At 40.4% G+C, this 22,063-nt stretch overlaps 1 protein-coding gene across 1 annotated transcript; it reads right to left on the bottom strand.

Moving 5' to 3' along the window:
• Window positions 1-43: 43 nt before the first annotated feature.
• On the bottom strand, window positions 44-21,691 carry DIPK1A (divergent protein kinase domain 1A). Its single transcript, XM_084290887.1, has 5 exons — window positions 21,626-21,691; window positions 6,668-6,802; window positions 6,252-6,359; window positions 4,701-4,877; window positions 44-3,424 (listed from the first exon to the last, which is right to left on the bottom strand). The coding sequence occupies exons 1-5, from the start codon at window positions 21,677-21,679 to the stop codon at window positions 2,612-2,614; spliced, it is 1,287 nt and encodes a 428-aa protein (XP_084147013.1). The 5' UTR covers window positions 21,680-21,691; the 3' UTR covers window positions 44-2,611.
• Window positions 21,692-22,063: the final 372 nt, after the last annotated feature.

Below are 22,063 nucleotides of genomic sequence, written 5' to 3'. Positions count from 1 at the left end.
GCAAGTGTGAAAGACAAGGCTACCGCATTAGAATTATTCCCATAACAAAGGAAAATAATATTGATAAAAATTAATGTAACTCATAAGAAAAAAATACATAAAAGAACTTTGTTCTTTCTAATTTCAAAAAGAAAGAATTACAAAAAAATTTTATTGCTTTAGAGCTTTTCTTTCAGATTATGTAATGCTATGGGAGAGGAGTATGTATCTTAAGAAAAAATCTTAGGTAGACTTAAGCTTTCAGGAATATGTACAGCAACACTTATCCTGTTGTGACTTAGTGAAGCTGACAGTAACATATCTTGAGGTATTTAAGCTTCCTCCAGTAAGTGAAATAAGTACTTCCACGTCCTTATTGCTGCTGGAGCAGGTATTGTCTTAAGGTTAAACCTTCTACACACACTTCAGTGATCAGACAAGGGAATTTACTCTAAGTTGCATACGCATACTTAATTACAGAGGCTGTGATTTGCCTTATTTTATCCTTCATCTCAGGTTCATAGATACTTACTTGTTTGTCATTAGACTTACTGAAGTTGCTTGCACACTTAGAACAAGAGTCAAGTAGGCTACATGGCTGAGTTTTGCTTAAAGACAGTGACAGCTACTGAAAGAGAAGAGGAGGCCTGTTATTTATTTTAAAAGTGTATTTTTTCAATGAAGGCTCAAACTTGGTGCAACACCAATAAAAATGAAGGCTCTATACAACAAATGGCATTAACTATTTTCCAGTTTTTCCAAAAAGCTGTTTAAAATACCCAACTGTACTTTGGATTCCAAGACTTTTTTTTTCCCCGAAACTTAGTAGCGATTCGATTTTTTTTTTTTTCCACCAAAAATGTGACTGCTTTACATTTGAGTGCAGTGCTGGTTACAAATACTTAATTTAGCTCCAGGATGAAGGATATTATCACATCAAGAGACAAGAGTTAGCACAGTCATTCTTTGAACTGAAAAAGCTGGTGTTTACAAAGAGCACAATTCTTAGCCCAAGCTGCATAATATTACATACAGTATGGAGAAGTGATCTGATTTTAGTCCTATGTTAGGCTTACTTATTCATTTAATACTGGACCTTTACACAAATAAACAACTTATTAAATAATGAAATAAAGCTCATCCTTACCTATGCTGAAACTGAATTAAGGGGCCAGCTATCTTGAGGAACAGAGATGACTGCCACTAAAAATCACTAAGGCTTTTGACTGCTTCATACCTCAAGCATTTATAAATTAAACATTAACAGATAAGCACAGTATTAAGGTGTTTTATGCACATCCCATTCTGTACAATTGTGAGGACAGATGAAAATCTAACGAACAACAGTTATGCTGATTAAAGGTGGTAGAGTGCCAGGATCAGATTGTGGTCACTTAAGACTAGAGAGTTAGGACTGATAGGTACTACTAGAAAAAACAGAAAACATTCTACAGCATACCATTCTACCTTGTTACTATCTATTACCTCCATTTCTGCAAATTTAACTAGTCTACTAATTTTTTGCTATGTAATCTTTGCTTAAAAAAAAGTTATATGATCCTGAACAATTCAACTTCTGTCCTGCAGTTATGACCCACCTTTGCCTTCTTCGTGTACTTTCTGCAGTAGTTGGGAAGGATTTAAGCACAAATCTATAGCTAAGTTTTTGTGGGCAGTAAAGATTCAAGACTTCATATACAACTGTTACTTGTTTCATTTGTCACAAAGCAGCATCTTACTATGCAGGTTTCCTGTTTTTAAGCTGTTAGTACATTTTTGCTATCAGTACTTATTAAAATTATCTTATAAAATGGCATAGTCCACAGCCTTGCTTTTCAAAGTTTGCCACAGCTTAACTTCAGTTTAATAAAAGTAAAATAATTACACTTTCAAAAATTGATGTTTATATTGCTGCTAAAGTAGGTACATCCTTTTAAGTAATAACATCCTAAAAATCTTGGCTCCCAACATGGTTGGACTTTTAATTAAAAGTGTTGAACTAAAACATTCAAGATGCAAGTATGAGGTAACAAGGTATAAACAAAAACTAATTTAAATCTCATATTACAACCTATCAGTTCCAGAATAAAATTTTCCATAGTTTAAAAATTATCTATTAATGTGCAAATTCTGCTATGCAAAGGTATTAGTAAACTTCAATTGCAGCTCAATACACAACAGCAGCTTGGACTCAGTCACATTATTTGCAGTAGTGGTGGTTCCTCAAAACTATTCAGGATAAAAATCTTTTGCAGGTATTTCACAAGTGAACAACAATTTTCACAGATTTGTATGATGTTGCGTTAGATGATGTGGTGGCACAGTGAGTACTTTCATCCTGTTCAAGATCTGACAAAGTGCACAGAACAATCAAGCATGCAGGGTTGTTTTTGTTTCCATAACAGCACTCTGGAACCCCAGAAGTGCTTTTGGCCTCTGCCCGATCGCTCAGTTGTACGTTCATCCTTTGAGAAGCCCTGTCATAAAGTACCGACTAAAGGGCAAGAGTAGAACAGCCATTCCTGAAATCTGAGTAAAGAAGGGTCTTTAAAAAAAATGCTGCACATCATTTTTATCAAACATGGTAGGTCACCTCTCATGGCAGGCATCAGTATTTCTGCTGGTGGAGAAGCTAAGAATCATTTGTATGGGAAATTTTCTTCCACAGTAACATTTTAAGGTTATTGAGTATTAAAGAATGCTCCATTTCCATCTGATTTGCTGTGACTTTAAGGGCAATACACAAATACAGTTGTTTTTCTAGTTCTTCATGGATATCCGAAGGAGCACCACGAAGCAGATAGTCTTTAAGTAGCTGACAGACTTTTGCCAAGTTTGGCTGAATAACTTCTGTGGTACATCTCATTTTACTTTGGTCACATACAGTTCTACAGTCTGTACCGTAGACACAGTCCATGTCTGATTCACAAGGACGATCTTTAATCATTTCCTTCAAATTCATTTCTGGCACAATTTTCCTCATGTCCATCATTTTCAAATCATATTTATCATTGTATCCCAAGTTTTTGGCACTTGTATCACACATAAGAAAGTTTCCATAAGGTCCATGGAAAATATCTTCCACAAATTCTAAAAGCCCTATAGCTATTTTTGCCTTTCTTGGCCACGATGGAGTAAACCACTGGTCCATGCTTCTTCTGAAACCAGAAGGAATGAAAAGTTCTATAATCCATGGAAGACTGATTCCATAGAGAGAGGTATATTCAACTCTTTCAATTACATAAAGATCCCCACAAAAACCCATCAGCTTGGGAGTATGTTCTTTGTCCTGTAAGATCACCATTAACAGGAACTCATCTAGCTGCAGAAGTGCCCATGCAGACTTCGCTTCAGGCAAAGAAACTCTACCGTCTTTGTTTCCATCAGCAAAAGATAAGATGAGATTAACTAGTTCTGAAAGATTTCCTTGTTCACCCAATTTTGCCTAAAAGCAAAAAAATAAATAAAAAAAAAATTAAGTGTAAGTTCATTAACTACCACCAATCCATCCATAATTCTCCAACCTTTTAGTATGGTAGGGTATATTATGTTCTAGTTTTCATTGGTTATAGATGTTACAAGACTTGCTGCCAAGATGCCTGAGCAGCATTCTTCTTGTTCTGTTTTCCAAAGCACACAGCATACAATCTTCTGAAAGTACCAGTGTTCTTTGCATTTCAAAATGCAAGGATTAGAATCCAAACACCGATTTTTCTAAAGACCAGTCTGACCAAGAACACAGTAGCCCGGTAAACGTTTTCTTAGATAAAGTAAGTAGAATTCTGATGTTTAGATCAGGTTTCGTTTTCAGCTGATTAAGCCTTATAGATGTAGAGAAATTACACCACCAACTTTATTTCAAACACCTATACAAAATACTAAGACCTCTAGTACAAACCTCATACTCTAAGTGCACTGAAATACTTAATTCTGTTATTGATACAGCCACCTCCATTGTATCAATATAAAGAAAAAAGCCATTGCTGGAGTCAGAACCATTGCATTTTCAATTATTAACAATGCACACAGAAACAATGTCACACAGACATTTCTTAATTTTTCCTAAAACCTATTCTAAAAACCTGCTGCACATCCAATCCTAGAGACAAAACCACTGTAATGTGTTAGCAACTATCATCAGCTTTTACATAACTTTATTATATGTGTGCACATTTGTACACATACACTCACTCAACTAGAGCAGCCTTATTTCTATCACTGGAGACATAGGAGCTATATCAATAGCTCCTATTTTAGGAGAATTTTAGGACATAAAGCTCCAAATCAGTGTTGACACAGTATCAACATAATGACTTCATATTATAAAATTCTGGTGTAGCATTAGGCAACAGAAAAAAAATATATAGTTCAGTTAATGCAGTAACACTTCCCAAACATGAACACTTTTCAAATTGTGCTCGTCTCTGGGGTTATTGCAACAAGTTTCAAAGTAGCAGAAGTACGGATATATTTTTTCTATACCAATGAAAGCTGTAGACATGCAAGACGCATACCAGCTTCCACCTGTTAAAAAGGAAAAAAATTGTTAGTTACTTCTAATTTTAAGATAAGCACCTCTGGGACAAACTATTTTTGTACTGATTATTTTTCCAACATTTACTTGGACAAGGCTCATACAACAGGGCATTCTCTCCAGCTAAAGAAAAATAAGCCAATAAAAAATAATCATGTCACAATAAAATGACCAGGCATATACTTACTTTAAAAAGACCATACACCATTTCTTTGAATTTTTCAACAGTGGTTCCTCTTGTTGGTTTATCGAATAGAACTATTTCCTTCCTTGGTTCTGGATCAGTACCAAAATCAAACTGAGCAGCTTCTTCCATCTGGCATTTTATAACTCCTTGCAGATTTCCCCAGATTCCTAAATACATCTATGCAGGAAAAGAGGTAAAGAGATAAAAACACTGTGGAAGTCCTATCTAAATATCATCTGAACCCCAACTGCTGCTTCAGAAGTCAAGCAGCAGCACAGATTAGTACACTGAGTCCTGCTCACAGGCAGTGCACACAGTACATTCAAACAGTGGCAGCTTCAAATACAATACACTATTGCAGGGACTTAGGAGACACTACACTGCCAAAATGTAAAGAGCTTGATAAACAGTATACTGGCATCTAGAGTTCAAGAAGCATTTGGACAGTGCTCTCAGACACATGGTTTGATTTTTTGGGTAGTCCTTTGGGGACCCAGGAGTTGGACTCAATGATCCTTGAGGGTCCCTTCCAACCCAGATACTCTATGATTCTGTATCTTTGCTTAGGTTAAGAGTCTGAAGATTCTGTTTGGGAAGCAGGATAGAGAGATAGTATGCTGTGCAAGAGTCTATACTCTAGTAGACATACTGTCAAAATGTGGAAGGATCTCATCATCTCCTTGGAAACTAGATTCTGTAACTGTGGAATTAAAGACTTCATGGAAGTTACAGGCTTACTGCTCTTTTAAACTACAGGGCTGTGAGGATTCAGTCAGAGAAAAACTTCTTTGCTTACTCTTCAGCTAGACACAAATGATCCATGTAACACAGTTATCAAAAAATCAGCTGAATGCATTAATGGAACACTGAAATTTATGCATGATGTGTATTCAGGGAAACAGCGCAACTAACTCCAACATATCTATCCTATACTTGGGATTTGACTTGAAATTGCAGATTTAGGCACCTACAGCAGCTTATCCAGAGGCCGCTGCTATGGCTGATGGTTCTTGATTCTGAATGTATCTCGCTGTCTTCTCACCTATACAAGCACAGCCATTTCTACAACTGCACTGTCTGCTGGATCAGAAAAGTTGCTACAGCTTAATGCCCTACAAAAAAAGAAAACCTGCAATTCCCTCTGAATAAAATCATCTGCTTTAGCTGGCTCATCCAAATCCCGGGGTCTTGGGCCTACACAGTGGAAAGGGGCAGGCACCTGGACAGGCAGGAACCACATAGACTATCACCACATTCAGACACACTCAGATCACAGCAGAGCAGTTCCCAGCCAATAAAGCATAGTCATGTTAAAGTACAAAGTGCATAACAGGAGCAGAACTGCATTGGTCATCATTGTGATGTAGCTTCTCTAGCAGAGAATCTGCAAAAGGGAAATGCTACATTATAATCTCTGCCCCTTCAGCCTCTCAGACACACAGCCTGTGTGTCTTCAAATCAATAGAAGGAAACTAGAGCAATGCCTGCACACAGAATCACTGAGATTTCAATGGGAAATGATAAAGCTAAGTTAGATGAGTAAAGCCTTACCTGCTTATTGGGCTTTGTTGACAAACATTTTCCAAAATATAGTGTTTCTTTCGCACAAAGACTGCTACATGCTGACCCATCAATAACTCCAGTCTTGTATTTGTCACACTGAAACAAACATGGAGAAAAGTATTTAATACATTGACCAACAAAGGAGGCAACAACCGTATCTCTCCCAACACCTGACCCTTGAAAGAAGTTTAAAAAAGGGGGAAAGGGAAATCAGAAAATTTTAATAACCCTACATCAAAACAACAGTAACAAATAACTGTTTTTATCTGTAATTGAAGATATAGTATTATTTCAACACAAAAGAATAGCGGCATTTGATTAATTTACACATGGCAGTGACTGAACTGGCTCTGGAATTAGTCAAGACAAACACTTCAGAAACAAGCTATGCTAAGTACACTTACTATTATTTTCCTACAGTCATGTCCTCTGCATAGTTCTGTGTAGGTAGAGTACTGGACATACATAACCCAGCTGCCAATAAATACTACTAACCAAGAGATGAAGAGATATTTCATCCGCATGTATGAGAAACGTACCTAGAGAACACAAAGAGAAAGTTTTCTTTGTAATATAGTCAAGCATTAGTCAGAATGATAGAAACAAACAGGAATTTCACATCCACAGTGATAAAATAAACAGTCTGCATTACATGGAACATCCACTTCCATCAGTGAACTGACAGGGGAGGTCAGTTTAACTTATTTAAAAGGAAAGAAAATTAGGATATAAATAGAAGGAAAGATGACAGACCCTCAAAGGGCAAGCCATGCTTCAATAACAAATTTGATTAAAAATATTATAAACTGCCAAAGCTCAACTGCTTTTTTCTTTTTTCTCCTAAGATCAGTCACTTGTGTTCTGATTCCAGTAAATCATATTAAGAAGACCAGGAATGTTGTCAGAAAATAATGTGTAAAAGTATAAAACATGGATATACAACGAGCAGGGTGAACATCAGGAATAGGTTCCCTGTGCTGAAGTCTCCCATTCCTTCCTTGGGAAGGCATCATTTAATTATAAGTACAATTCCTCTGCACTAGCCTTATCTTCAGTGGACCTTCCCGTAACTGTAAGCAATGTTCCAATTTTGTGTCTGTGGCCTCACATTTCTGTTTTTCGCTAGGGGAAGCAGAAGAATAAACTAAGAGTTAGGGAGTTCTAAGTACTTTGTAAAGGAGGGGGCAAGTCATGATTTTTTTTAATTCCTCTGAGACTGGTGTACTAAAAGTTTGATTTCCACACTTGTACTAGGATTAGAAAAAGAATTAGGAAGTCAAGATCAGCTTTAGCAACAGGATATAAGGAAAGTGCATGAGAGCAGCTATACTGGGTTAGTTTGAGATCCATCTCCATCAAGCCACCTGATCTCCAACAACAGTTACAAATAGATGCTGTATGAAGAGTGATAACATATATATCCCAAATACTCTCCCATTTTCCTCCTGAGGATCTTTCCAAGCCAGATGTGATTTTCTATATATAGTAAGTCTCAAATAATTTATCTTTTGTAAACTTACCCAGCCTCCCTTAAAATCTGCATAAGTTTTTAGCATCCACAACTCTCTTCAGAAATCAGTTACACTGATCTATCCATTTTTTCATGGGTCACGGCCTGAACTTCATTTTGCTTAAATCTGGCTTTTTTGATACCCACTAGTTCATGTAACCATTCCATGCTGGTCTCAAGCTGTGCCAGGGAATGTTGAGGTTGGACATATGGAAGAATTTCTCCATGGAGAAGGTGGTCAGGCATTGGAATGGGCTGCCAAGTGGTCAAGTGCCCATCTCCGGTGATATTTAAGAGATGTGGATGTGACACTAAGGGACATGGTTTAATGACTGGAGTCTGTACGTCAGGTTGATGGCTTGGACTTGATGATCTTGAAGGACATTTCCAACCTAAGTGATTCTATCTTTAGAAAAGGTTCTGAGAAAGGTAATAAGAATGAGCAGTTTTGTCACTACGTCTATTTATATATATATATATATATATATATATATATATACATACACACACACACACACATATATAGTCTATATATTGTTTATACACACACACTTATGAGATGGGTTAACTTAGTCATTATATATGCATACACATACTGATTTCAGATGTCCCTATCCACATGGGAGAAAAAGCACTGTAATTCCAAATTCTTAATTGCAGTAATTCCAAATTACTACAATTTGATAGTAGTTAACCTAAATCACAGTAAATATATGGCTTCAGCTTTTACATATTTTATATTTTTGAAAAAAATACTGTCACTAAAGAAAATACTTTTCTGCAAATACAGTAAGATCATTATTTCAGAATGCACGAAGATCCTTTGCCTGAAGTTCACTAGCTTTCATAAGTGTATGCTGGCAAGCTCCCTCTTTAGAGTTAGGAGCTGCCCCAGCACCCTGAAGTCCACCTGTACTTCATAAGAATGTTGCTGGCCTCCCCTTGAGCAGAACAGAAACACAGCCCTGCCTTGGGCACATCCTGCTTTTCCCCGAGCACTCACAGCCACCCCACAACCAAGCAGCCTCAGCAGCAGTTCCTCCACAGGCTGAGCACCCAGGGACGTGTCAGGCTGGGCTGCGGGAAGGCCTGTGAGGTGCCACCACCTCCAAGGACACCTTGCAGCCATTACAAACCCCACACAGCAGAGGAAACTGTAGGCTGCACCCTTAAGCCCATATGACTTGGCTTCCCCTGAAGAACTGAGCCATACTGCAATTAATGCCTGTTCGTAACAGTGCAAGCAGCAAGGATATCGCTGCCACCGTTGGCAGAGACTATTCCTGCCACCATTGGAGAGGACCCTCCGTCACCCCAAGTGCATCAACAAGGGCATGGCCTTTTGCTAGGGCCCATGCAAATGCCTGTACCCATGGCTGGTGGTCTGGGCAAGAACACAAAATCTTTAGGTTCAGAACTAACCGAACCTGTGGTTACCATCTGAAGTTTCAGGCTTGCTTCTTTGGCTTCAAACATGCATTTCCTTTTCTAAATACGTAATTTATTTTTAAGGAAACTAAGATCAAAGAAGCAGTTCTAATCAGTTGAACGGTAGCTTGGTTTAATACCTAACTGAAAAAAAAATGACTTTTCCAAACTATAACAGGTACAACCACCAGGAACCAGCGTTCTGCTCTCAAACTAGCGTGGTTCCAACTCTTCCACTGTAACTTCCCTCACAACACACTTTCCACACAGGCACCCACTCCACCTGAGGACTAAGGAGGACTCCATGTAGTTCTGTAAGGAACAGCAAGTCTCAAAGAGAAGCAGGAATGCAAGCAACAGAAGGAAAAACTACTAGGAAAATGATGCTATGTGTCTTAGCCCCTAATTTTATATCCTATTATCATTCCCATTTACAGCTTAGTGATTTAAAAAAGAAAAACAGATTATTATGAATCAAGGAGAACGTACATGTAAGGCATTTTAAAACTTTCAAATGGAAAAGAGCAATCCCAAATTCTAAAAGCAAGTATATTTGAACTGTTACTCCAATTCTAAAGATATGACTCATTCTAAAAGAATGGATAAGAGCATTTTGGTTGTATTTTTAGAAAAGCAGGTATGCCCAAATGACCCTAAAATACAGTGCTGCTAACATCAAAGGCCTCAGTCCAAGGAAATGACCCTAATTCTCTCTCACCCATCCCACCCCACAAACAAAACCACCAAAAAGCCTGAAGTGAATAGCACAAGAAATTAACCCAACTAGTTACACAGAAAAGCAAGAGCATGCCTGTATGGCCTTCAGGCAGTTCCAGCATAAATATTGCTCCTGATGCTTTGTGTTACTCCAAAACACACAGTACCACGAAAATCCACATCAAATAATGTTTGTGGTTCCAAGATGCTAATGAATACACAAACACAATCTCTGCACAAAGGTAAACATAGGTACAAAAAAGGGTGAACACTTCCTGAGGACAAGCAGCAGATCAACACACCCAAGGCCTCAAAGGCAATGACTCATACCTAAATGTAGATCTCAAAGTCTCAGTCCACTGCCCTCACTACAATTTCATATTCCTCTCCTTCTACAACAGAAGAAAAATATTTTAATATACTCCTGATGTGATCTACTGAAGCTTGTTTATATCTGCACATTCTTCACCTTGTTCAGCACAAGAATTCAAAGCTTCAGTTAAAAAAAAAAAAAAAGCATCACTACAGTTCATTTGGGAACAACCCTCAACTTCAGTCATCTTACTGAAGTAAACAAGAGTCGTAACGTACTTACATACAAATCTAATGCAAGAGCCTTGATTTCTAAGTGGATTTTTTTTCCCAGAAGGATCTTGTCCACTTTATATATTAGGCCATGATTATCCACATTTCAGCTGAAAAGTCACACGATGATCTGGTCTTACAGCCACAGGAACTTCACTGACAGGTAAACAGGTCAGAAACTGTGTCGAGTTCTAAATTTTTCTGCTTTTAAAAACTGGAACTAAAACAGAATGATCACATCTTTGGACCTGCTGAGGCTGCAATTTAACTACATAAACTGCCCGCCCAGTACTGCTTCCTCGCATCACCATGCTGAAGACAACAGTCATTGTAATGACACCCAACAAACTGTGAGTCTACACCACAGATGGACGCAGGGAGTTGATCTGATTCACAGTACAACCCTGCAAATAGTTGTGGGATAGTACATCATGGAGAAAAAAAAAAAGGCAGAAATATACTGATTTAATTTTGATAATAACCTTTTAAAACTGTGGCCTTATTTTGAAGTTTTGCTCCTTCACTGCCAGTGCTACAAGTGAAGCCTGTTTAAAGGCAACAAACTGCAAACATTACTTATCGTTCACGCTTTAGATTGCTGAAGAGAGTAAGTTAATATTCCTTTCTGTAACATACATAGCATATTCACGTATCAAAGAGTCACTTGAAAAAAAATTGTACCCACCCACAGTAAATCATATTTATAGAATCCTTGGTCTTCTCTAAACATCCACAAGTAAGACTAAATATTATTGTTTATCATTAAATAACGTAAAGGTTTAGTTTATCATGTATAAGATGTGCTACCAGGATTTCAAACTTAAAAACTGATTATGGTAGGGTAGATGTCTGATAGTATAATGGAACTATACACATCTGTAATATAAACATAGATTAAGAAGAACATGCAGTAAGAGTATCCAAACACACACTTACTAAAAAACAAACAAACAAACAAAAAAACTTCAAAGATTTTGGCCACATGAAAAATAGAAGTGCTTGAGTACCCACGTTTTTTTACGTATAACTAGAGAAGGAAATAGATGGAGAAAAGCTGCTTTAGAGAAAGCTTCAATCTACATTTAGGAATGAGCTGTAGAGAACCACCGGACTGTCATTCTAGACTACACTGATCATTTACAAGTACTTGTAAAAACATGACAAACCACCAATGCCATTTCCTCTTGGAAGAGCTAAACAAAAGGCAGACCCACAACACCCAGAGGTGATCCGGGCCGGGCGGCTGCAGCCCTGCACCTCAAGGTGAATCCCTGTGCCTTTGCACACACTCACTTGACTCTGTCCTAAAACTACCTGGTTAAAACTAAGATTTAACTGTTGTTTTTTTCTGGTGATGCATCTTGACCAGAAAGTCCCTTCAACCAGTTCTTCTTTTAAGGTATTTGATTGGGAATGTTTTAGAAATAAACAATTTAAACTGTTTTCCTCAGAGCCACAAAGACCCTAGTTGGAGTAACATGTAATTTCCTGTAAGGCTTGTTATCCATAACATGGATACAAACTGGAAGGAGTACAAAAGGAGACCAACAATAACAGTGTGTGGTTTACAGCACATTTAGAAACTGCTTAGAAAACCTAGGAGGAAACAGGCTGGTGAACACAGAACAGAGAAAAACAAAACTGGAGGCAAAGGGCTGTGGAACATCAAAAGAGAAATGCTTTATATAAGCCTTTCCCTTTGGAAGAACACTACTAAAATGAAAGAATGGCAAGATTTTAATGTTATTTCCTAGTCCAAAAATACTATATCTACAAGGTTATAACATTAAGAATCACTAGTTTTCTTGCAAACCATGCTACTTCAGCAGACAGATGAGGAGCAGTAGGAGTCACCTGAGACGCGAACCAGCAGTAAATGAGAACTGATACCTTACCCATCGGTTCAGAAATTATTTTCCCCATACAGAAGAGATCTGAGTTCATGCTCAGCTGGAGCTTGTCTATGTTTCCTTCCTGTCCGTTTTCCATATTCAGTCATTTATAATTTTCACCTATTAGTTTTTTCTTTTCAGTTTCCACCCCAAGATGTTTGCTTAGCCAGTCCTCTCAAGCCACACATCATCTGCTATTCTCTTTCTTCCAGTCATTTCCAGTCTGTTTCCATCCCTTCTGACTGTGCAATGCTGGCCTCAGCTTCAGTCTTCCTCCACTGTCTGTCATCCTTTCTCAGGCAGCAGTTCTCAGCACTGCTCAGGGCCCCATCTGCTTCTTCAGTTTTCCCAGCACAACCTTCATGCTGAAGAACCCCTGCCCTCAGCTACTGCCCACCTCTAGAATTCCCTCGTCACCCACAAGCATCTTTCCTTCACAGCTTGGGGAAGCCAGCAGATACAGTGTGGCAAAGCAGTAAGAGCACGTCTCACTCCCTGTTCTCACCTCTAGTACCAAAAGCAAGCTGTGAGCAGGGCAGATGGATTCTCTGCAGAGCTTATTCTTCATACTCATGCATGCTGTTTCAATACACAAAATAAACGAAAAGCAGCAACCAAGACCTATTCTTCCCCAGCAGGGCTGTCCCAGGCAGGCCAGGTTACAGCCTTGAGGCAGTCAGTCCTCCAGCAGAGGTCTCTTGGAGCAAAGTTTTGAACTGAGAGGTGTATGAGACCAGCAGAGCCAAAACATTTAAGGTACAGCATGGATGGATTGCCTGGTCTGGCTGGGTTGTAAGCACACAAACACATTTTTCTCAGACTGTCTTCAGAACACAGTGTGGTTTTTTGGTGGTGGTTGTGGTTTTTTTTCCCACCTTCCCACTTACTACTGGTTGAAGAGCAGACAATACATAACAGTTTTGGCACTTACAAAAAAAACATGACATAGTCATTCAGGTTTGATGTCTCCTGTAATAATTCACTTATTTTCATTTGTTCTTATACCCCATTAAATATGTGCTCTCATAACCTAGAGTTTAACTTTTTTTTTTTTTCTAGTGGCTTCAGCATGGCAATAACACCAATGAGTGCTCTGTAGAGCAGTTCATGATAATGTCTAGGTGAGTCATTCATCTATTTTTACATTGGCTTAATGTTTCTCTAACTCAATACAGCATCAAACGGAAAGAATAACCTTCACCTCTGCAATCACAATGAGAAACAGCAACATCAGAAGAGGAATACAAAAGCTATTTGTAAATTAAAGCACAGTATTTTGAGAAAATCAGATTATATTCAGTCACTGTTAACTATTCAATAAAGGCATGGTCATCAGTTTTTGTATTCACCTTTTTGTTAGGATTAAGTTCTATTCAGTTGAGCAAACAGCTGCCCATTATTCTCATTTCCACTGTTCTGTCCAAATCCTCTGCCAAATTTTACCAGCACAGACCAGAGACCACAGAAGCAAACAATTAGATCGCGTATTCTGGGGGTCAGGCTCTGCATGAAAACTGATTTGCACTGCAAGCTTGCAATAGGCAAATAATGAGGTGGGGTAGCTAAGGTATGGGCAGCATGCTTACCCTGCCACCTTTGCTGTGGATACATATGTACAGCAAATGAATGGAGCACGGGGCTGGAGGAGCACCCTAAACCACCCCAGCACAATGCCCCTGAGCTCAGTTGCCAGCCCCGTCATGCCTCATGATGTGCCAGGCTGAGGTGAGGATGGCAGCATGGGGAAGGGCTGGCTCAAACCATCCCCAGCTTCTTTCATGCACATTGTCACAAAGCTGACTTGAATTATATTTTCCATCTAAATATGTATCACCAGTGAAGTGCTGTGAACCTAATCTCGTACAGAGTTTCATCACGTGTTTCATAAAATAAACAAACAACCACTATGCACACACAATTCTCATCCAAACATCCCATCTGAAAAGGAAGCAGGTTTTTAAATAGCACAGTGTTCTACCTTGGTCTGCTGCCAGCATGCACACACACAAAAAAGGATCTTGTTTGGACTTTCAGGTAAGTCCATCTCCCTCCTACCCAAATTCCCACTCTCCTCAGGCTACAGCCGCGGCGATGCAGCACTACAGGCGGCAAGAGAGAACATCCGTCTCCTATGCTCCATCCAGTGCTCAGCCCGCAGCAGCTAGAAAGGCTGACAGATGGCATACTGACAATTCCTTCACATAAGAGCTTTCTCCAGAAATGTTTCTGAAGTTAGCAGCCCAACAGTACAAGCATCATAAATTAGGAAGTCAATAGCAAAGCTGGATGCCTTCTCTCTCTCATGTACTTTAATTTTAGTGTCTTTCATTTAAGAAGTTACATTTCTTCAAATTATTTTTTTTTTAATCCTAGCAGAAGTCACCTCATACCTTAATATACCCTGTACATATTTTTGAAGGAAACACTTTCCCTTCCAGTCCTATTCTTCTAGGTACTATTTCATTCATAAAGTAAATAACAGCACTGGTTAAAAATAAACCAAAAAATATTTCCAATCCAAGTGGCATAATTTAATTCACTTAAAACACTCATGTTCATGGCTTTCCCCTTTTACCCTTGAAAGGGCATGCTGCAACTCTAAGGCAAGACCAACTTTGCAAATCTTTAAGAGAAAAAAAAAAAAAAATCAAGTCAACACAAACTGTATTCAGTTATAGCATTTCCTGCTTTCTTCCTGTTCAAGGCTACTATCTATAAACAAACTGCAACCAGAAAGTCCATTCTTGCAAAATAAAATAACCTAATTTACATCTCAGCCATTTCAGCCAGCTAAAAATCATATGCCAAAGAAGTATGCGAATGACTGTCAGTCCTTATGATTACACTGATAAAGGTTCGATGTTAGGTTTACTTAGCTTCCCTGGGGTAGCATACAGAGGATCTATTTCATACAGTGCAAGTCCCTGTTCACCCCATACTGAATTCTACATTGCCTTTAAGTTCTGTTATTCAAGTCAGACAAAGAGGATGATAAAGTGAAACCATGGCCCCAACCATTTCTTTCCAAAATCCACGTGCACAACAAGTTATTGAGAAACAAAATGTCTTTGTGGACACCAGTATCTCCCTAAGGATGGCTAAGTCTTCCGTTGACAACTCCTTTTATTCCAGTGTTGTGATCCATCTGTAACTCATTATTCTAACACAAAGTTCAAGGAGGAAGATTTGTGTCTTAGTGGAATTTTCCCACAAGGGAGAGATCATCACTTGATGCAGAGAAAAGCCAGAAGCAGCTCTGAGAGGTGTGAGTTGTTCTGCTTATCTCAGTGCCTACTTTCACCTCCCCTTTGGTGTCAGCATCCAGCATTGTCACTGAAAAGACTCAGGACTGCTGCTTGGTAGTGTTCAGACGAAACAGCATCACCAATGGCCACTTTTCATGTAGAATGGGGAGGGGACTGAACCTTTTTACTCCTTCCAAATAGAAAAGCCCAACTTACCTAAGGATCTTTTTCCTGTTCCCATCATATCACACATTTCACTTAAACAAAAACAAAACAAACAAAAACAGAAAACTCACACGCAATCTTACTTCAACTTTTGCCTATAAGATGGATATTGCCCTGAAACAAATTAATCAAACCAAGGCAGAAGCTATTGCAAGACATCTCCTTTCTTCTGCATCAGATGTTCTGGCAACTCCAAGTGCTTTTTCTTAAAAGCAATTTTTAGTTTTGTTTGTCTAAAGAAGTATGATTTAACAGAAACTGTCATGATCTGAAATACATTCCACAGTTTGATCCCCAATACCACACATAAAAATGATCTATGATAGAAATTGCATCAGCACAGAGTTTCTGGATATGTTTACTTCAAATCACCAGCTTGTCTTCTAGGGCTTTCTAGCTCACACAAGTCCAGATCGGGATCTTTAACTCCATCACACACACTTTTGGAGGTTCAAAGTAACATGACAACTTCTATTATGTGAAATTCTGCCCATGAACACGAAGGGGTACCAACCATAATGGTAGAAAGTTTTCAGTAATTCAAGCAGCATCTGTGAGAAACGGAAGCTCATAAAACTTTGGGGAAAAAAACATGAGTGGCAAATTATTACAAACAAGCAACCACAAGAAGGACACAGATGTGATTTACAGATACTAAGTGAAAATATATGAAAAATTATTGTTCCACAGCTGTAGTCAGTCTGGAAAATCAGTCTGCATAGAACAGCATGCTTGGGACAAAGTTTGAGTATGAAAAAGAGTGTTTGTTTTTTCCAAATTATTATTTTTTTTAGAAGTGAACCTTTCATAACTATTTAATTACCCAGTGCTTAACAAAACATTGCAGAACACCTACAGGGAAAACTAAAAATGATTTTTATCACTTCCTCATTTCTACAGACAATTCTGACAATGGTCTTCTTAAAGCCCATCACAAGACTCTTCTCTATATTTTTTTTCTTTTATTAATAGGATTACCAAAAAATTCTAATAAAATTATTTTCTTTATTCTGCCCCCTCCTGGAATAATAGGAAGTTCCAATGAATCAGGAATCATAGCAGGTGCTAATGATTATCTTTCATCTATCTGAAAGCAAAGATGTAGTGATTTCCTGTAGGGAGTGAGCTTCTTCTTTTTTAGCTATTTCTAGTAACCCTAATATTATCGAACAGAAATACTACAAAACACAGTATCACTGATAAAATCTAAAGAACATTTGAAATAAATCATAAATTTTAGGCAAAGCTGTTTCATTTATGAAAAATTACTTAGAAATCAACATTTTCTGGGACAACAACCCCCCTGCCTTCCTCAAAGTTTCTCGCTGACTGCTTCCATGTGTGTTTACAACATTAAACTTTAAACCAAAGGCCTATTTTTAAAGCAACTTCTCATCAAACGCAAACCATTTAGTACCATCTCAGAGATTAGCAGTGGTCTGCAAGCCTCAGGACCACTGCTGAGCATTGACCATATTCATAGCACAGGAAATAACACTATTATCTGCATTTATCCAAATTTGTCTTCCTTCTCACGAAGACAGAGAAAATGCATTTGGGACAGAAAATCCTCCCCAGATGCCATCCGAATACATCATACACTTGGCATGAAGTTCTGGAGAAGCTGTATTTACTCTGGGCTCAGCACTGTGCCAATGCATACTTGTGTGGCTCTTGACCTGTGGGACTCACGTCTTGCCAGTTCAGAGCACGGACACGAGCACACACCTGCTTGCAGAAGACCACAAGGTTCTGCTTGCTGTGATTCAGGGGGCAGTACTTTAATCTGGACCTCCTTATCAGGGTCAGCAAAAGCTCTGATCAATATTTTGTTCTTCCCATGAATTCTCCCTACCAAATTTCCATTTTAAAATCAGTCTAGGAGTCTAGACACATTTAGCCCACTTCATCTAGGAAGCGTCAGACCTGGCGTGCTGTATGAAGCAGCAGGGACACAGCCTTACTGACCCTGCTTAGCCCACGTGTGCTGGTACACCCGGAGCGCACCAGGCTCCCTGCATGCACACTCAGCAGATTGTTTGAGCACGGTTCTGAGCAAGAAGTCCCATGTAGCAGTTTGGGAATGCTACTTATAAACAAGTTTCATTTGGAATTCTGACAAAATCCTAGAAAACTTTTAATAAATAATATATTCAGAGCACCAGAATGACTGACAGCTCTGAAGTGATAAAAAGAAACAAACAAACAAAAAAAAAGTTCAAAACTAGGAAATACAATTTCTCTGTTCTGCTCCACTCTTCCAACAAGACTTTAAACACGAGCCAGGGAACACAAGGAAGAAGAAAAGCATTTGTAAAGGATACTTAAAAGGATATTACGGCATCAACTTCATCCATCATTTGTACATTCCACTAAGTCATACGCATTGAATAATAATTAGACATTCATTCCCTGGAACAGAACTGGAAACCACTTCTGGCAAAATTCAAGCCTGGATGCACTCCAAAGCATATGGAGAGTAGCAGATCAAAATGCAACATAACTATTTGCCAATTTTTTGATAAGTATACTTTTTATTTAAAACATTCTTATGGTTAAGGGATATTATAGTGTAAAACTAGTGAACACTTTTGAGAGTTTCATTTTCCAAAGTACTTCACATAACCATAGCCTAGTAGTCCTCTCCAAATCTCCAAATCTCTCATTCTACGTTAGCAACTGGAAAAAAGATAAAAATCATAAGCTGATCATGCTAGAAATGCTGTTTTTTTCTCTGTTCAGGCTGATTTATGGATCACAGGATGCACTTCAGGTAGGCTGACAAGATCTCTGAAAATACTAGCTCACGCTGTCTTGGATGACATGCCCTGGGCACATTCACATTTTTAAGAGCATACAATGCACACTTAGGATTATGCTATTTCCTCAGATTACTTGTATCCTGAATAATCAAAAAAGACATATCGTTTGAAATTCAAAAGGGATAATGATCAAGACAGAAAGCAGGATACTTCCCCTTAAAAGGTTAAGCAACAACAACAAAAGGATTAAAAGCTTAGACAAAATGATGATGATACAATATGTGGGGCTTGAAAACTTGTTCACTCTTTAGTCCTTCAAAGACAGTCTTTTATGTTACTGAAGTCCACGGGATGTCCCTAATGATCTGCAAACTCGGTCCAGAACCTCTAGCGGCCAGAAAGCTTTCAAGCCTGGAAGAGTCATTTACGTGATTATTGATATGTGCAGTACTGCTGGCTTGCCCTCAGCCTCTTAACCCAGTTATTAACTACAGCTATCAGAAAGAACTTCAGGACAATTTCATGAATTTGGGATACTAACCTCTCCTTGCAAAACCTAAATCACAGCTGTAGAAAAGTGTTAGTCACTCAATTGTAAGATCCATTAAATTTGTTTTTGGTTTGTTTCTTGGCAGTATTTAGTATTGTTGAGAAGTTTGTCAGGTTTGAAATTTTTTGTTGTTTTGTTTCACTTTTACAAGCCTTACAGTCTAAGCAGCAGGATTTTTTTGTATTTCATAGTTGCTACTGTTTTGTGTTGAAACTTCAGCACTGTTTCTGTGGATCTCTAACCTCCAAGCTTTGAACTAAAGCAAGATGTCCAGAAGCTTGCCAAGCTCATTTTTGTATGAGCTGATAATTGGCAGCACATTGCCCTTCGCTAGAAAGATCAAATGATTACCTGTGGTCTTGCATTCTGCATGCAAGCTAAAGAACATGTCAAATACTGACAACAATAAATAATAACAGCACATTTGGCATAAGAGCATCAGTTGCAAACCAGCTCCATAGCATCCCGCTTGTACTGCATCAGGAAAGCTAGAGGAGGTACTAAATTCTTTGTTGCAGAACTTGATGTTCTATCAACTCACTTCACAACACAGTTTTCAAAAAGAATGGAACACCAGCCAATAACATTTGGAAGTCAGTCAGCATCCCTTTCCATTGTACAGTCATCTTCCCTGGTGTGCTACATTAAATATTGCATAGCAACACTGCACAAGTCCTAGAACTCCCCTCTCGTTCATAGCTACATCTCAGAAAGTTAAGTCTAGCATTTAGTTAGGGAGCGTTGGCCTCTCTGGAGACAAAAATCTCCATAGAACACTCGGTGAGCAATTAGTAGAGTTGACTCATGAATACATTTGTCACGTACCAACAGTAGCATGCTGTCACAAGTCAATATATCGATAGCTTGCTGCCATTCTGCAGATGCATCAATTACCAACACACATTCACTGTGTAACACAGAAAAATAAGTTAACGATCACAAAGCTCTTACTAGCTCTCCTCAAAACAAGTGTGTAGAATACTCTACTAGTTTCCAGGGTGAGAAAGCACAAGCAGAAATATTTTTAAAATTTGCAACAGAAACAAATATTTAACTTCTTTGACTTTTCTAATAAATGACCTGGTTGTTTCTTAAGAGATTTTAAAATCACACATTTTGCTGAAAAAGCCTTAAAGTAAATGCTGCGACGAACAGAGAAAAAATTATCCAACATCAGCACGTGATGATCAGAGACAAACTTATCATCAAGGCAAAGAAGACAGACAATTTACAGAACCCTAGTTTGAAAGGTAGCTCACATACTGTGAATTCATTTGTATTTGTCCCAGAAACTTTCTGCTATGGGAATCCAAATGCTGCACAAGTATCCGCTCGGGTAAAGAGTTCAAGGAGAATATTTTCTGGTCTGAAAATCAAGTGATAATTGACCTAGATTTCCTTATACATACCATAAAACAAATGCCAAAGAGGATAAGGTTATACCTGTGTCTGTACACTTCTCTTTGGATTTTAGGTCCCATTTTAGGCAGGTCCAAAAAGAGAATGGGATTAGAAAAGTTCCAGATGAGAAGGAATTAACACGTTAGAGACTTTAAGATGCATCAGGATGAAATTCAATTTTTCAATCCAACAATCAGAAAACATTTAATAAGATAGCAACAGATGACAGCCATAAGTAACGTATAAGTAAGTATTGTATTAATCCCCACCAACTCAAACACTCATTTCAACTATAATTGAATTTAAGACCTGAGGAAATGGCTTGAAGCTGGGACAGGGGAGGGTCAGGCTGGGGGTTAGGGAAAGGTTCTGCACCAAGAGGGTGGTCGGGCACTGGGACAGGCTGCCCAGGGCCAGGGGCACGGCACCGAGCTGGTGGAGTTCAAGGAGCATTTGGACAACACTCAGACGTATGGCCTGATTTTGGGTGGCCCTTTGGGGACCCAGGAGGCGGACCTCGCGGGTCCCTTCCAACTTGGATATTCTAAGACTGCTCACTTACGAATTAAAACACGGTGCAACAGATAAAAAGAAGCTCAGAGGGTGTGTCCACCCGGACACACCCCGAGGCTATCGCGGCCGACACCCCAAGGGGCGACCCCCCAAGGGGCGACCCCCCAAGGGGCGACCCCCCAAGGGGCGACCCCTCGCGCGGGTACCGGGCCGAGCGGCGGAGCGCGTCCAGCAGCGCGCCCCCGGGCGCCGCGCCCTCCGCACCAGGGGCGGGCAGGGGAACGGCAGCGGCTGCCCGGGGAGCTCGGGGCGCCGGGCGGCGGCGTGTCCCGGCCCGCAGCCCCTGGGCTGGCCCAGGAGGCTCGGCCCGGCCCAGCGGACAGGAGGAAGGGGCGACGGAGCTGCCGCGGCCCCGCGCCCGGCCCGCACCTGTTCCCACCTCCCGGCCCCGGGCCGCGGGGGGCGGCCGCCCGGGAGGGAACGGCAGGCTGCCGGCACCCGCCGCCCCGCACCGCGGCCTCGCCGCCGGCCTACCTGCGCGTAGTGGGGCTGCCGGAGCCAGGCCCCCGTGAAGAGCCGCCTCGCCATGGCAATGGCACATCCCCGCAGCCGGCGGGGCGGAGCGGAGCGCGGCGCGGCGCTTCCCCGCCAGCCCGGCCCGGCCCGGCCGCCAGCAGCGGGAGGAGCGCGGCGCAGCCCCGCCGGGCGGGAGCCGCTGTCAGGCGCCGTGCGCGGAGGGCGGGCGGCTGCCGCCGGCTGCCGGGGGGAGGCGGGGGCCGGAGGGAGCGGGGCGGAGCGCGGGGCGGCACCGCCGCTGGCTCCGCTCCCTGCCCGTGGACGGAGCCGGGGACACCGCGGCGAGGTGCGGGGACAGGGACGGGGACAGGGGCAGGGACAGGGACGGGGACGGGGACGGGGACGGGGACAGGGACAGGGGCAGGGGCAGGGGCAGGGGCAGGGGCAGGCACCGGC

The sequence above is a fragment of the Netta rufina genome, assembly GCF_964035555.1.
Source record: "Netta rufina genome assembly, chromosome: 8".
NCBI lineage: Eukaryota > Metazoa > Chordata > Aves > Anseriformes > Anatidae > Netta > Netta rufina.
The sequence above is the reverse complement of the archived record's forward strand: the minus strand, read 5'-3'. Positions and strand labels throughout refer to the sequence as shown.